Source organism: Ochlerotatus camptorhynchus, unplaced genomic scaffold (genome assembly GCF_037179485.1).
Source record: "Ochlerotatus camptorhynchus isolate MF236.1 unplaced genomic scaffold, CSIRO-AGI_Acam_v1.1 ptg000406l, whole genome shotgun sequence".
NCBI lineage: Eukaryota > Metazoa > Arthropoda > Insecta > Diptera > Culicidae > Ochlerotatus > Ochlerotatus camptorhynchus.
In genome coordinates, this window is record NW_027040892.1 from 3,723,327 (window position 1) to 3,736,010 (window position 12,684).

The window sequence follows — 12,684 nt, forward strand, 5'->3', positions numbered from 1 at the left end:
AAGATGGTGGCTTCAGGTTTTTGAAAAAAAAAATGTCAAATACCATACAAAATGCGTGTTTTCGGAAAGGAAACGACGTGTAGAGGCTAGAAATCAGCGATTGACACTATTTTGGAATCCATGGCTTCTTCCAATTTTTTTTTATCTTCCGAAAATGGTAACTTTCGGTTCCTTAAAAACTTCGCTCGCAACTATTTTTGCCAAAAATTAAATGTTTTCGACCAAAATTGATACCAAAAGTGTATCACAAGTGCTTCTGAACGTGTTTCGCAGATTCTTCTTCTTCTTCACATTTCAAGCTTTTGCTAATCGCATATTAGTTTATTGCGTGCTCTCAACTTAGTGTTGCACTTCCACGGTTATTAATTGAGAGCTTTCGATAGCTGTACCATTTTTGCATTAGTTTAATTGTGTGGTAAGTACAATCATACTCTATTATGCCCAGGGAAGTCTAGAAATTTTCCAACCCGAAAAATTCCTAGACCGGACCGGGAATTGAACCCAGTCACCTCCAGCATGGTCTTGCTTTGTAGCTGCGTCTTTACCGACTGAGCTAAGGGAGGCAAATAGGTGTGGTTAAATTCGTACATTTCCTGTTGATTTTCAATTGACATTCCGTATCACAAAATTGTTCACCGAGTTCCTTTTTTTTGCCGTTTGAAGACGACGGGTTTGCTTTCGTGAGAGTGACGTTTATTGGATCCGTTTCTTTGCGCGGGTATGTTTCTTGTTACCAGCGGTGTGTAAGTGTGCTTTTGATTTTCATTGCCTACCGGGAGGCCGGTTCACCGTGTTCGGGTGCTACGCTTTCGGCGTGTAGTTCTATCGAGAGTCACCGTCACCGTGTGCGAGTTTTAACACGGTCCGGTTGGTAAATTAGCCGGGGAAAGTGCTGATAATGTGTTCGCCGCGAGTTTTGGTGGTGATTCGGTGGCCAACGTTGCCGTGAAACAGCGAGTTTACGGCTTGCAAAAGTGCTCGTCTGCTGGTTTCTCGCCAGTGTCGGAGATAGTGAGCAAGCTGAAGGATGCCTCGGTGGATACGCCCAAGACTCGACGGGTTGTAGCTGGTGGTCGTGAACGGTTCCTGGGGAAAGCACTAGACGCGAACCTCACAGATGACCATGGCAATGCAAGAAAATTTGTTTTCTTTGATGGAAGTATTACAGCAAAGGTAATTGCTATTAGATATTTATGCAAACAGTGACAGATAGCAGACATGAAGCTCAAGAGGAGGTGTTGGGCAAAGGTGTTATATCCTAGACAAATGGTAAGTTACAAACTCGCTGTTTTCGTCGTCGTAGGTACCGTCGTAATCGCCGTCGTAGTCGCTGTCGTAATTGCCGTCGTAGTCGCCGTAGGCAGTACCATTAGTATAAATATTCGTCGGTCAGTTCTGGAATTTGATACGGGATCGACGGTAAACATGCTCTCGTCGGTGAACAGGATAATCGGATTTTTTCGCTTAAGGAAGTTCAAGATTTTCTTGCATCGTTCGACTCGTAGCTCCCGGATGCGGTTGGTAATCATGTGAGTTTTTTTTTCCGTGACCTCAACTTCGCCCCACAATCTTCCTTTACGATCTTCCGTGCCGTAAAGTCACCTTTGCCATTTTCCTTATTGAACGCACTGGATTCACCCGAATCTTCCTTTTGATAGCAGCGATAACCCTCGGAACCCGAGCTGAACTCGGACGACCTGTGGCCACCTTCGCGGATAGTTGTCCTTTCATTTCTCGGTCTAAAACCCTTTTGACGGTCCACCGAGACACTCCCACGGCGATTGAAATGTGTTTTTGCGACATTTGCGCGTGGGACAAATCACGAATACGCTGCCACTTCGTCATGGTGCAACTGTCAAACTAATAGCGAATTCGTTTATTATCGGGGTTGGAACCAGTTCCAAACCAGTGCGAAACCGAACTTTTTGTCAGTGCGTACCTCAACCTGAGCTAGGTTTTAAAAACAAACGACCAAACTGACGTTTGTCAGAAAACAAGCAGACCCAATCTTGATACCCGATCCAGGTTGGAACTGAATAATAAACGAATTCGCTATAAGTAAATCATTTTCTTTTATACACAGCCTACTACGGTATGAGCTATGAGTTACGTGCATGCAAAGAAAATCAAGGCATTGTATGCACAGGTGAAACGGGAGCCTTATTTGTACGATGGTGCAAACATTATCACGCATACGATATTTCTGTTGTTCATTACATACCAAGTGAAATTCGAGAACGTAATTTCATTTGAATAGCTTGTTTAACCATTGCTTAAACAATCGCCACGTCGGCCATAGCTTGACATGATTGCCTGAACAATGCGTAAAGAGCAAATTAAAACATTGAACGTCCCGTGAAAGTGGAACTTAATGAAGGCCTAAGTACTCCTTCGTTGCTTTTAGTTTTCGGATTTGAAAGAGGTTGCAGTGGCTAGTTTACTGAGCAGAAAAACGCGGTCGCAGGTTCTTTCATATTAAAAATGTATGGTAAGATCGCTTGTTTATCGTGAATTTTGTAAAACTTTTCGTTGTCGTCGGTGCCGGATTTGAAAAGTTATAACAACTTGAGAAACGGTATAATGTGATATGAGGGGCTTGGTGGCCTTAGAGCAACCCTGAGCATAACATCATGAATCTAATTTCAAGCCCATCCACATTCAAGATTCGTCAATCGTTTTATTTTTTAACATAGCAATGAGCTCGTCTGCATAGTGGCAAACGTTTTTGCTTACTGAGCAAAAGACCGTGGGTTCAATCCAAAGCTCTTTCGCGTTAAATGATCGTTAGGACATCAATTCAGCTTATCGTTTACTAAAACGAACCCTACTGCAAACTCAACCCAATATCCCAGTGATTCTTGGTGGAAGTGCAGAGGTGTTCTCGGCTTCCATTAAAGAGAGTGTCACGTCAACACATTCCTACCCCTTTCTTTCTTGACCTGCGTTTGGGCACGGCCGGCGCTGGTATTGCCTAGTTTGAGATCACCAGTATTTACACATTGAGGATGATTGCTAGTCTCAAGCATCGTCTATTGGTTCTCTGTTACAGCTGGCCTGGCAATAACAGAGTAGCAACCGTGGGCGGTCAATCATGCTCATGCTCATGCTTATGAACTTTCAAGAACATTTTGATTTCATCCTTCAATTCAAAAGCACGGTTGAGAACATTGCCTTTGGACAACCTGCACACAACAGTGTAGAAAAGAAGAACCACGTGATCTGAATTAATTTACTTGTATAGTTTTTTTTAAATAAACGAGTGTTCAGAGCTCCAGATTTGACATAGTTAACAATTTTGATGACAGAATCAAGTACTTTTAACATTAGTTCCGGCAGAGTATTGCTCTTGCTGACAAGGGCATATCAAACTCCTGTGGCATACGAAGCAAGCTCTACAATCTCTTTCTGAAATCTTGATTTGTTACCAAGCATTGCTAGAGCGTCATCGGTATTAACTCCACTTACTTTTTCCTACTGTAAGCCATCGGATTCAAAAAATGTTTTGATTTTAGCCATGATATTGTCACTTTTGGCATATTTTTTTTAGACTCAACAAACCAAGACCCTCGCAGCTCTTTGAAAAGACTTCGCGGACCACCGGTTGGTAAACCCTGATTTAGAGTGACCGACCACCTTAATGTATGGCTGGTAAACGGCTGGGCAATGCGTACCATTGATACTTCGCGTATCTGCAGGTATAAAATAGACCCCACTAGCGGTCCTTAGCCTCTTGTCCAGTAACTCCTATCCCTACCTCCCCACGGTGCCGGCTGGGGTACGAGTAACCATAGGGAAGATCGAGTAGCCAATCCCGGTGGGACCTTGGTCGTATGCTGACAGGGAAGGGAGGGATGCAGTCTTCGAGCGTCTGTTCACCATGGAGGTACGGCTCAAAACGGCGTCTGTTCTCCATGCTAGGAGCGGCTGATCAACGTCCTGGTGCCAACATGGAACTCTAAACAGTGCTGTGTACGATGGTCCCCCGGCGAGACAATGGGGGTTGATGCAGGTCCTACAAGCCAGCCGTAAAAAAATATTAAAGTACAGGAAGCAAGCAATGTAAATACGGACCGTAAGTAACGGAAACGGACTAACGATTGGAAACTCGGAACATGGAACTGCAAGTCTCTCAATTTCTTGGGAAGTATCCGCATTCTTTCCGATTTATTGAGGGTTTGCAAGTTCGACATCGTAGCGCAGCAGGAGGTTTGCTGGAAGGGATCGTCGGTACATACGTATAGGGATGGTTATACCATCTACCAGAGCTGCGGCAATACACATGAGCTGGGTACAGCTTTCATCGTGATGGGCGAAATGCAGAAGCACGTGATTGTGTGGTGGCCAATCGATAGCAGAATGTGCAAGTAGAGGATCAAAGGCCGTTTCTTCAATGTCAGTAAAATCAACATGCACAGCCCTCACTTAGCAAGTGACGATGACGATAAAGACGCTTATTACGCGCAGCTGGAACGAGAATACGACAGCTGCCCAAGCCATGACGTCGAATTCGGTTATAGGAAAGTTCAGCACTCACCAGCTAACGAACGCCAACGGCCTTATACTCATCGATTTCGCCACCTCTTAGAACATGGCCATACGTAGTACCTACTTCCAGCATAGCCTCCCATATCAGTACATCTGGAGATCACCGCAGCAGACAGAATCGCAGATCGACGGAAGGCACTTTTCGGACATTATCGACGGCAGGACCTATCGCGGCGCAAATATCGAATCGGACCACTACCTTCTAATGGTCAAGGTGCGCCAAAAACTTTCCCTACCCAACAACATTCGGTACCGACGCCCGCCATTGTACAATCTGGAGCGACTGAAGCTGCCCGAAGTCGCAACTGAGTACGTGCAATGCCTCGACGCAGCGTTGCCTGATGAGGGAGAACCCACCGAAGCCCCTCTTGAGGACTGCTGGAGCAACTTGAAAGCAGCCATTAACAGCGCTGCTGAAGGCGCCGTTGGGTTCGTGGAGCGGAATCGACGGAACGATTGGTTCGACGAAGAGTGTCAGATGGTTTTGGACGAGAAGAGCGCAGCGCGGGCGGCGATGCTGCAGCAAGGAACCCGTCATAATGTGGAGCAATATAAACAGAAGCGAAAACAGCAAACCCATCTTTTCCGGGATAAGAAGCGCCGCCTGGAAGAGCTGGAGTGCGAAGAAATGGAGCAGCTGTATCGTTCTCAAGAAACACGCAAGTTCTACAAGAAACTCAACGCATCCCACCAAGGCTTTGTGCCGCGAACCGAAATGTGCCGGGATAAGGAAGGGGGTATCTTTACGGACGAACGTGAGGTGATTGAAAGATGGAAGCAGCACTACGATGAACATCTGAACGGCGCAGAGGCGGAGGACCAAGGCGGCAGGAAGAATGGCTTCGTCGGTACAGCGCATGAAGGAACAGAACAGCTACCAGATAAAAGAGAGAGTAATATGCCCAGAATATAAAAAAGGCGACAAACTAGAATGTAAGAACTATCGAGCGATCACTATTCTAAACGTGGCTTACAAAGTGCTTTCCCAGATCATCTTTCGCCGTTTATCGCCGCTAGCAAGCAGATTTGTGGGAAATTATCAAGCAGGTTTTGTGGACGGGCGATCGACAACGGACCAAATCTTTGCGTTGCGGTAGATCCTTCAAAAGTGTCGTGAATATCAATTCCCTATGCACCACCTATTCATCGATTTCAAGACTGCCTGTTGGTTTTCCAACGAAGAGAAAGTAGACTCCGAACGTTTAACGATTTATTGAGGATACGTTAAAATTTCCTGGAATGATTTATGCCGTTGAAATTACAGTTCTTAGCTTCTAGTAGTATAATATCTTACGTTTTGTAATTCTCCGTCGTTGTAACCCGGTAACGAAACTGTTTTATAAGAAACTGGCCAACTCCTGAACCGAGTCCTGAACGGGGTGATAGTTCGAGTTAGCTGTATATAATTATGTTCATGACTCACAATTTACCGTATTAGAAACAACGAAATTAGGTTTCAATTTAGAGGCTCGATCGTTTACCCAATCAACTTAACCTACAACTTTCTAGAAAGGAAAATGAGTTCAGTTTTACTTCAACGCTTCGCAAATTATTGTTGCTTTAACTCACGCAACTACAAATAGCAACTTAGATTTAAGCACAGATAATATAGATAACAATTTCATTAATTTTAAACTAAATCCAAAGAATAATTTTAGGTAATCGCGACATCGTGTCACATGGTTTCACTTGTTCTTAAATGACAATTATTTTCCCGTACCGTCCCTATCGGCATTCAACAACTGTCAGCCGAGCCAAGGCAAGTAAAGGTTGGAGTTTCTTTAGCTGGTGAGAAGGTGCGTTGCTACACGAGGGGTGTCGCAACAGTCCCCCCCAGTGGTTGGACCCTGGTCCCGATCACTCTTGTCTGCACCGACGTCCAGCACTGCCAGGCGAACTGCCGGGCGCTCGTACATACCTGAAGCCGTCCGTACCGTCGCCGATCGTACTTGACCATCCTTGGATACCTTCGTGTTGACTACCCTGCCTTTGGGCCAGCAATTTCTCGGGAAACTTGGGTCCACGATAATCACGATGTCTCCTATCTGGATCTGTCGATCGGCCGAAAGCCATTTAGTTCTTCTAGTAATTTCAGGGAGGTACTCCGCCAACCACTTCTTCCAAAACATATTGGCTAGGACTTGTGATGATTTCCAAGCACTTCGGAGAGCTAAGCCGCTATCATCGTGGAGTACTAGGGGTTTCGAACCATCGGTAGAGCCCAGCAGAAAGCTATTCGGGGTAAGAGCCGGGGCAGCCTCGCTGTCAACTGGTACATAGGTCAGAGGGCGCGAGTTGATGATGTTCTCAATCATCACAAGAGAGTTCCTGAGTACTTCGTCTGTTGGCAGCCGTTGAGTTGGAAGTATGCTGGTCAAAATCTTCTTTACTGATTGTATCAGTCTCTCCCAGCTTCCTCCCATATGAGGAGAAGCAGGTGGGTTAAACGACCATTTGAGGTTCTCGGTCGTAAACTCTTTCATCAGCCGCTCTTGATCTACCTGTGCTAAAGCTTCCTTCAGCTCTTTACTCGCACCGACCAGGTTGGTTCCTCGATCACTAACAATCTCGATTGGAGATCCCCGTCGCGCTATGATGTTTTGCAGGCACATTATACAGGAGTCTGTCGTCAACGAATGAGCCAGCTCGATATGCACAGCTCGAGTGGTCAGACACGTAGCTAGCACGCCCCAGCGCTTCTCAACACGGCGACCGATTACTACCTGCATCGGGCCGAAATATTCAATGCCCACGTAAGAGAAAGGCCTAACAAATGCCGCGAGTCGAGTTTTCGGTAAATCGGCCATTGAAGGAGGCTGTGGTTTAGCAGTCATGCTTTTACATTTCTGGCAATTTCGACGAGTTTTGTTGAGAACTACCCGCAAACGAGGAATGTAATATCTTCGCCGTATTTCGTTCAGCACGGTCTGGTGGCATTGGTGATGGAATTCCTCATGAACTTTTTGAACGACCAGTGATGTGATGTAGTGCTCTCGAGGAAGGATGACAGGATGCTTCGTAGACTCATCAATTAAATCGCAAGCGCTAATGCGACCACGCATACGCATCACCCCAGCACTATCGAGATATGGTTCCACTTTATACAGAGAGTTACCTTTAGGTAGAATCCGCGTACCAAGAGCCGGTCCAGGTTTCGCAAGCAGCTTCCGTTCCTCACTGTAGATGTCCTCTTGAGCTCGGCGATAGATATAACTGGCAGCGTCGTTCAATTCATCAGCACTCAATGGACCAGTATCAGGTTGTTCGGCAGCTATCTTTTTCCGGAGATTCCTGGGAAACCGCATTACGAACGCCACAGCATGAAGCAAACGTTTCCAACATGAAAAGTCTGTTGGAGTAAGAACCCAATCATCAACGTCACGGTGGTGTAGCAAGTTTTGACGGTTTTGACGGTTTTGACGGAGCTCCTCTTTGGTGGATTCTAAAGCTGGGAGCTTCGGCCAGTTTTCTTCCGGTTGCAGCAAAAATTCAGGGCCGTTGAACCACCGACTATCATAATCAAGGCTTGGTGCACGCTTCCACTTCGTGGCTTCGTCGGCAACGTTCAATTTCGTAGGCACCCATCGCCATTCAGCAACATCCGTGGTCTCCAACAGCTCACTTACACGGAAAGCGACGAACTGGCTATATCGTCGATGGTCGGAATTCAGCCAGCATAAGACGTCACGAGCGTCTGTCCAGAAGAATCGCTTGGTGATGTTGTACGAGTGGCCTTGTTCTACGGCTTTTGCCAATCGGGCGCCGATGACCCCTGCCTGCAGTTCTAAGCGGGGTATGGATACAAACTTGAGCGGTGCGACACGACTTTTGGCTCCGATCAATGAGCATTCGATTTGATCATCCTCTTCAAACCGGAAATAACACACAGCAGCGTAACCGTTCTCGCTTGCGTCCACGAATATGTGGAGTTGAACGGAGGAATGTACCGACGTCTTCTGGCGGTAGCAGCGAGGAATCCGCAAATTTTCAAGCTTCGGTAGAAACTGCAACCAGATCTTCCACTTCTCCCATTCACGTTCCGCAATGCACTCGTCCCAGCTTACTCCAGACCGCCAAACTTCTTGCAAGAGCATCTTCAAAAACATCAAATAGTTTGCGATGAGCCCAAGTGGGTCGTAGACGCTCATCATCGTTCGCAGTAGCTCCCGCTTAGTTGGGCGTCTCGTTCCAGAGAGAATGTCCATGTTACGTTCCAGGAACAGCTTGTATGAGAAGACATCCGAGTTCGTCGACCACCACATGCCAAGAACCTTCTCGTTGGCGACGTCTACCACCGTGTCTAAGTTCTTTTCAGCAACTTCTACTGCACCAAGAGCCGTGAGAACGTCACGCGAATTAGAAACCCAGTTAGTCATTTCAAACCCAGCGCGAGAGTGGATCTCTCTAACTTCCTTCGCTAGCTCGATTGCTTCCTCCACGTTCTGGACGCTCGTGTACATGTCGTCAACGTAATGCGATTTTACGATTGCATCCACCGCAGTCGGAAACTGACGCCGGAAGCGCTCCGCGTTTTCGTTTTTAACGAATTGGGCTAGGCTGGGTGAGCACGTCGCCCCGAAGGACATAACCATCAAGACGTATACGTCGGGGTTGTTTTGATCCTTACCGCTGCTCCACAGGAATCGATGACATTGTTGGTCTGCCTCATTCATCAGCACCTGGTGGAACATCTCACGTACGTCTCCTCCCATGGCCACCAGGTACTGTCGGAACTTGTAGAGTACCGCTGGGAGCTCCGTGACCCTTCATTAATACGGACCCTTCATTAATACGGAGTTTAGGGAGATGCCGTTTACAGTAGCGGCAGCGTCCCAAACGATTCTCAGTTTGCCAGGCTTATTGGGGTTGAACACCGGAAATATTGGCAGATACCAAATCCGATCGTACGATTGCGTCAGTTCTTCGGGTGTCAACTTTCGTGCGTATCCTTTGCGCAAATAATCCTCCATTTTTGCTCTAAGTGCTGCGCCAAGCTGGGGTTCTCTGGCCATCCTGCGTTCTAAACACTGCCATCTTTTAATCGCCATCGTCTTGTTGTCGGGTAGCCTTACGTCGTCATATTTCCAGAGAAGCCCTGTTTGGTAGCGCCCATTCCGTGGAGTGGTAATGGAACGCATCATGGACCAGGCGCGCTCATCCTCACTGGAAACGATCAGTTTGTCCGGCTTTGTAATTCCAATGCTATCAAGAGCGAAGAAACTTTTCACAGCTCTATGTAGATCGTCATCAGCCTGACCGGAGTTCGGGCAGATGTGGTAACTGTGGTGGGTGGTATAGCCTTCTTGGTGTTGATCGCCAGCATGTACGCCATATACCATCCACCCTAAGCGAGTTTTCGATGCGACAGGCTCGAACTCTTTTCCTTCACGGCTGTCAAGAACGTGACCTACACGCCAGTTGTTAATTCCAATCAGGATCCTTGGGCGCACGTTGCTGTAGGAATCGACCGGTAAGCCCTTGAGATATGTGTATGTGCCAGCTAACTTGTCGAACGCCAAAGTTTGAGGAGGAAGCTTGAGTTGCTTGACGGTGTGTACCTCCGGAAGTTGATAACGTGTCCCTTGATTGCGAGAACCGGAAATTAGCAAGGACACCTTTTGCGACGAATCCTCGTAGCGGCACGTATCTGCTGTCCATTGTAAGCATAGTGGGTGATCGACGCCGTCGAGCTGCAATTCGGTCGCCAAATCTTCCTCAAGCAACGTCAACGACGAACCGTCGTCTAAAAAGGCATAGGTTTCGATTTTAGTCCCACGTCCGTACAGCACAACGGGTACGTATCGGAACAGGACTGCCTTGCCGTCGCTACGATGGGTATTGCAGATGGTTTGCGTAGTTGTTACAGCCGATGACGTACCTGGCTTTGGTGTAGCAGGCATTGGCTTAGAATCTCGCTGTTGTGACGTTTGCGGTTTTTGCGACGAATTATTGTGTAGCAGCTGATTGTGCTTGCTTGTACACCCGTTGATTCCGCATTCATTCGTTGACCTGCAGAACCCTCGATGTTTCTTGAGGCAACGCCGGCATAGTTTGCGTTCTCTGACAGTCGTCCATCGCGTAGAGTGATCATAACTAAGGAACTTCTTGCAGTGCTCGGCCGAAGCACACTTCCCATCGCAGACGAAACATCCTTCACGTTTATCGTCGCCAATCGGCTTTCTCTCCGGATACGATGACGTTTCGTGGTGTGCGTTCAGAAAACTGTCATCCTTTCGACCACGCCTTGGCTTTGATTCAGCAGTTGCGATCGGTGGGGGAATCGTTACGAGGCTAGCCGCCTCTGCCAGACTGTTGAGCCAGGCACTGAAGTCACCAAGCGAAACTTGGTTCATTGCCTGACGATGCATGGCCCAATTCAATTTGATCATTGGGGGCAAACGATCCACAAGCTCCTGTAGCAGAGATATGTTGTACAGGTACCCTTCCAGATTGCACGCTTGGACATTAGCGACCATATTCCGAACGGCCACTGCGAAGTCTACCAGTGAACCCATCCTGTCGACCCTCGGTGCTGGCAACGCATGGATCTTGCGGATTATTGAATACACGATTATCTCCGGGCGACCGAAAAGCATCCTTAGTGTAGAGATGACGTTGTCCACATTGGTTGCGTGCAACAGCTGACTTCGAACAGCCTCTTTTGCTTTCCCCTGGAGGCATCTTTGTAGTCGAATCGTATTTTCTTCCTGACTATAGCCGCACATCCGTGTTGTGCTCTCAAACGTGGCCACGAAAAGAGGCCATTCTTCAGGGTCACCACTAAAAGTTGGCAGATCCCTTGGGACGGCTTGACGGGCGGCAATTTGGCTCCTGTTCAACATCATCGAATTATCGTATGCATCAGTGCAATCTTCGTGGCGGGAGTGAAATATAGGTGCTTCCGGTCGTAAATTTGTGGTAACCGGAGACGAATGAAACGGTGGGGCACCAGGGGAACCAGCGTTCGTGATACTAGCCTGTAACGGGGAGGAAGAACCACCGGCGGCTTCCATCATGATCTGGTACTTTCTTTCCAGATATTTGCGCTCGAGGGCTTTCTCCTCCTCAAGCATCTTCAATCGTATCTCCGCTTGCGCTACGGTTAAATTTCCTCCACCATTCGTAGTGTTTTGCTCTAGCTGTTCTATGTTTCCACTAGTCGATCTGGGCAAATTCTTCGGAACGAAATCTCCTTGGCCGTTTGACGATACCTTCTGCTGCAAATTTATTTGACCGGTGGCACCTTCGATGGGCTGCGTGGGTGGATTATTCTGAATCGGGGATTTTTCTCTGGATTTGGCTGCTTTTTTAGCTGCTTGGCATTGTTGGCAGCTCCAGTCGTGGTCCTCGACATCTTGCGTCACACTTACACAGCCAAAGTGATACCAAATGCTGCAGTCATCGCATTGGACCATCCGGCTATCATCGTTCAACTTGCAGATAGGGCAGCTCGGGCAGCCGAATTCGCTGTATCCCGGCTCTTGTGGGGTTCGATCAAGTGGCATCGTTTCGCAGTCCGGGAAAAACGAAATTTTAAATTGTTGGTTTTCCAACGAAGAGAAAGTAGACTCCGAACGTTTAACGATTTATTGAGGATACGTTAAAATTTCCTGGAATGATTTATGCCGTTGAAATTACAGTTCTTAGCTTCTAGTAGTATAATATCTTACGTTTTGTAATTCTCCGTCGTTGTAACCCGGTAACGAAACTGTTTTATAAGAAACTGGCCAACTCCTGAACCGAGTCCTGAACGGGGTGATAGTTCGAGTTAGCTGTATATAATTATGTTCATGACTCACAATTTACCGTATTAGAAACAACGAAATTAGGTTTCAATTTAGAGGCTCGATCGTTTACCCAATCAACTTAACCTACAACTTTCTAGAAAGGAAAATGAGTTCAGTTTTACTTCAACGCTTCGCAAATTATTGTTGCTTTAACTCACGCAACTACAAATAGCAACTTAGATTTAAGCACAGATAATATAGATAACAATTTCATTAATTTTAAACTAAATCCAAAGAATAATTTTAGGTAATCGCGACATCGTGTCACATGGTTTCACTTGTTCTTAAATGACAATTATTTTCCCGTACCGTCCCTATCGGCATTCAACAACTGTCAGCCGAGCCAAGGCAA

General features: G+C 46.9%; 1 protein-coding gene across 1 annotated transcript; it reads right to left on the minus strand.

The window, feature by feature from the left end:
- Positions 1–6,326: 6,326 nt before the first annotated feature.
- LOC135710920 (uncharacterized) lies at positions 6,327–9,257 on the minus strand. The gene has a single exon (XM_065233626.1). It carries the CDS (start codon positions 9,255–9,257, stop codon positions 6,327–6,329), a length of 2,931 nt encoding a protein of 976 aa, XP_065089698.1.
- Positions 9,258–12,684: the final 3,427 nt, after the last annotated feature.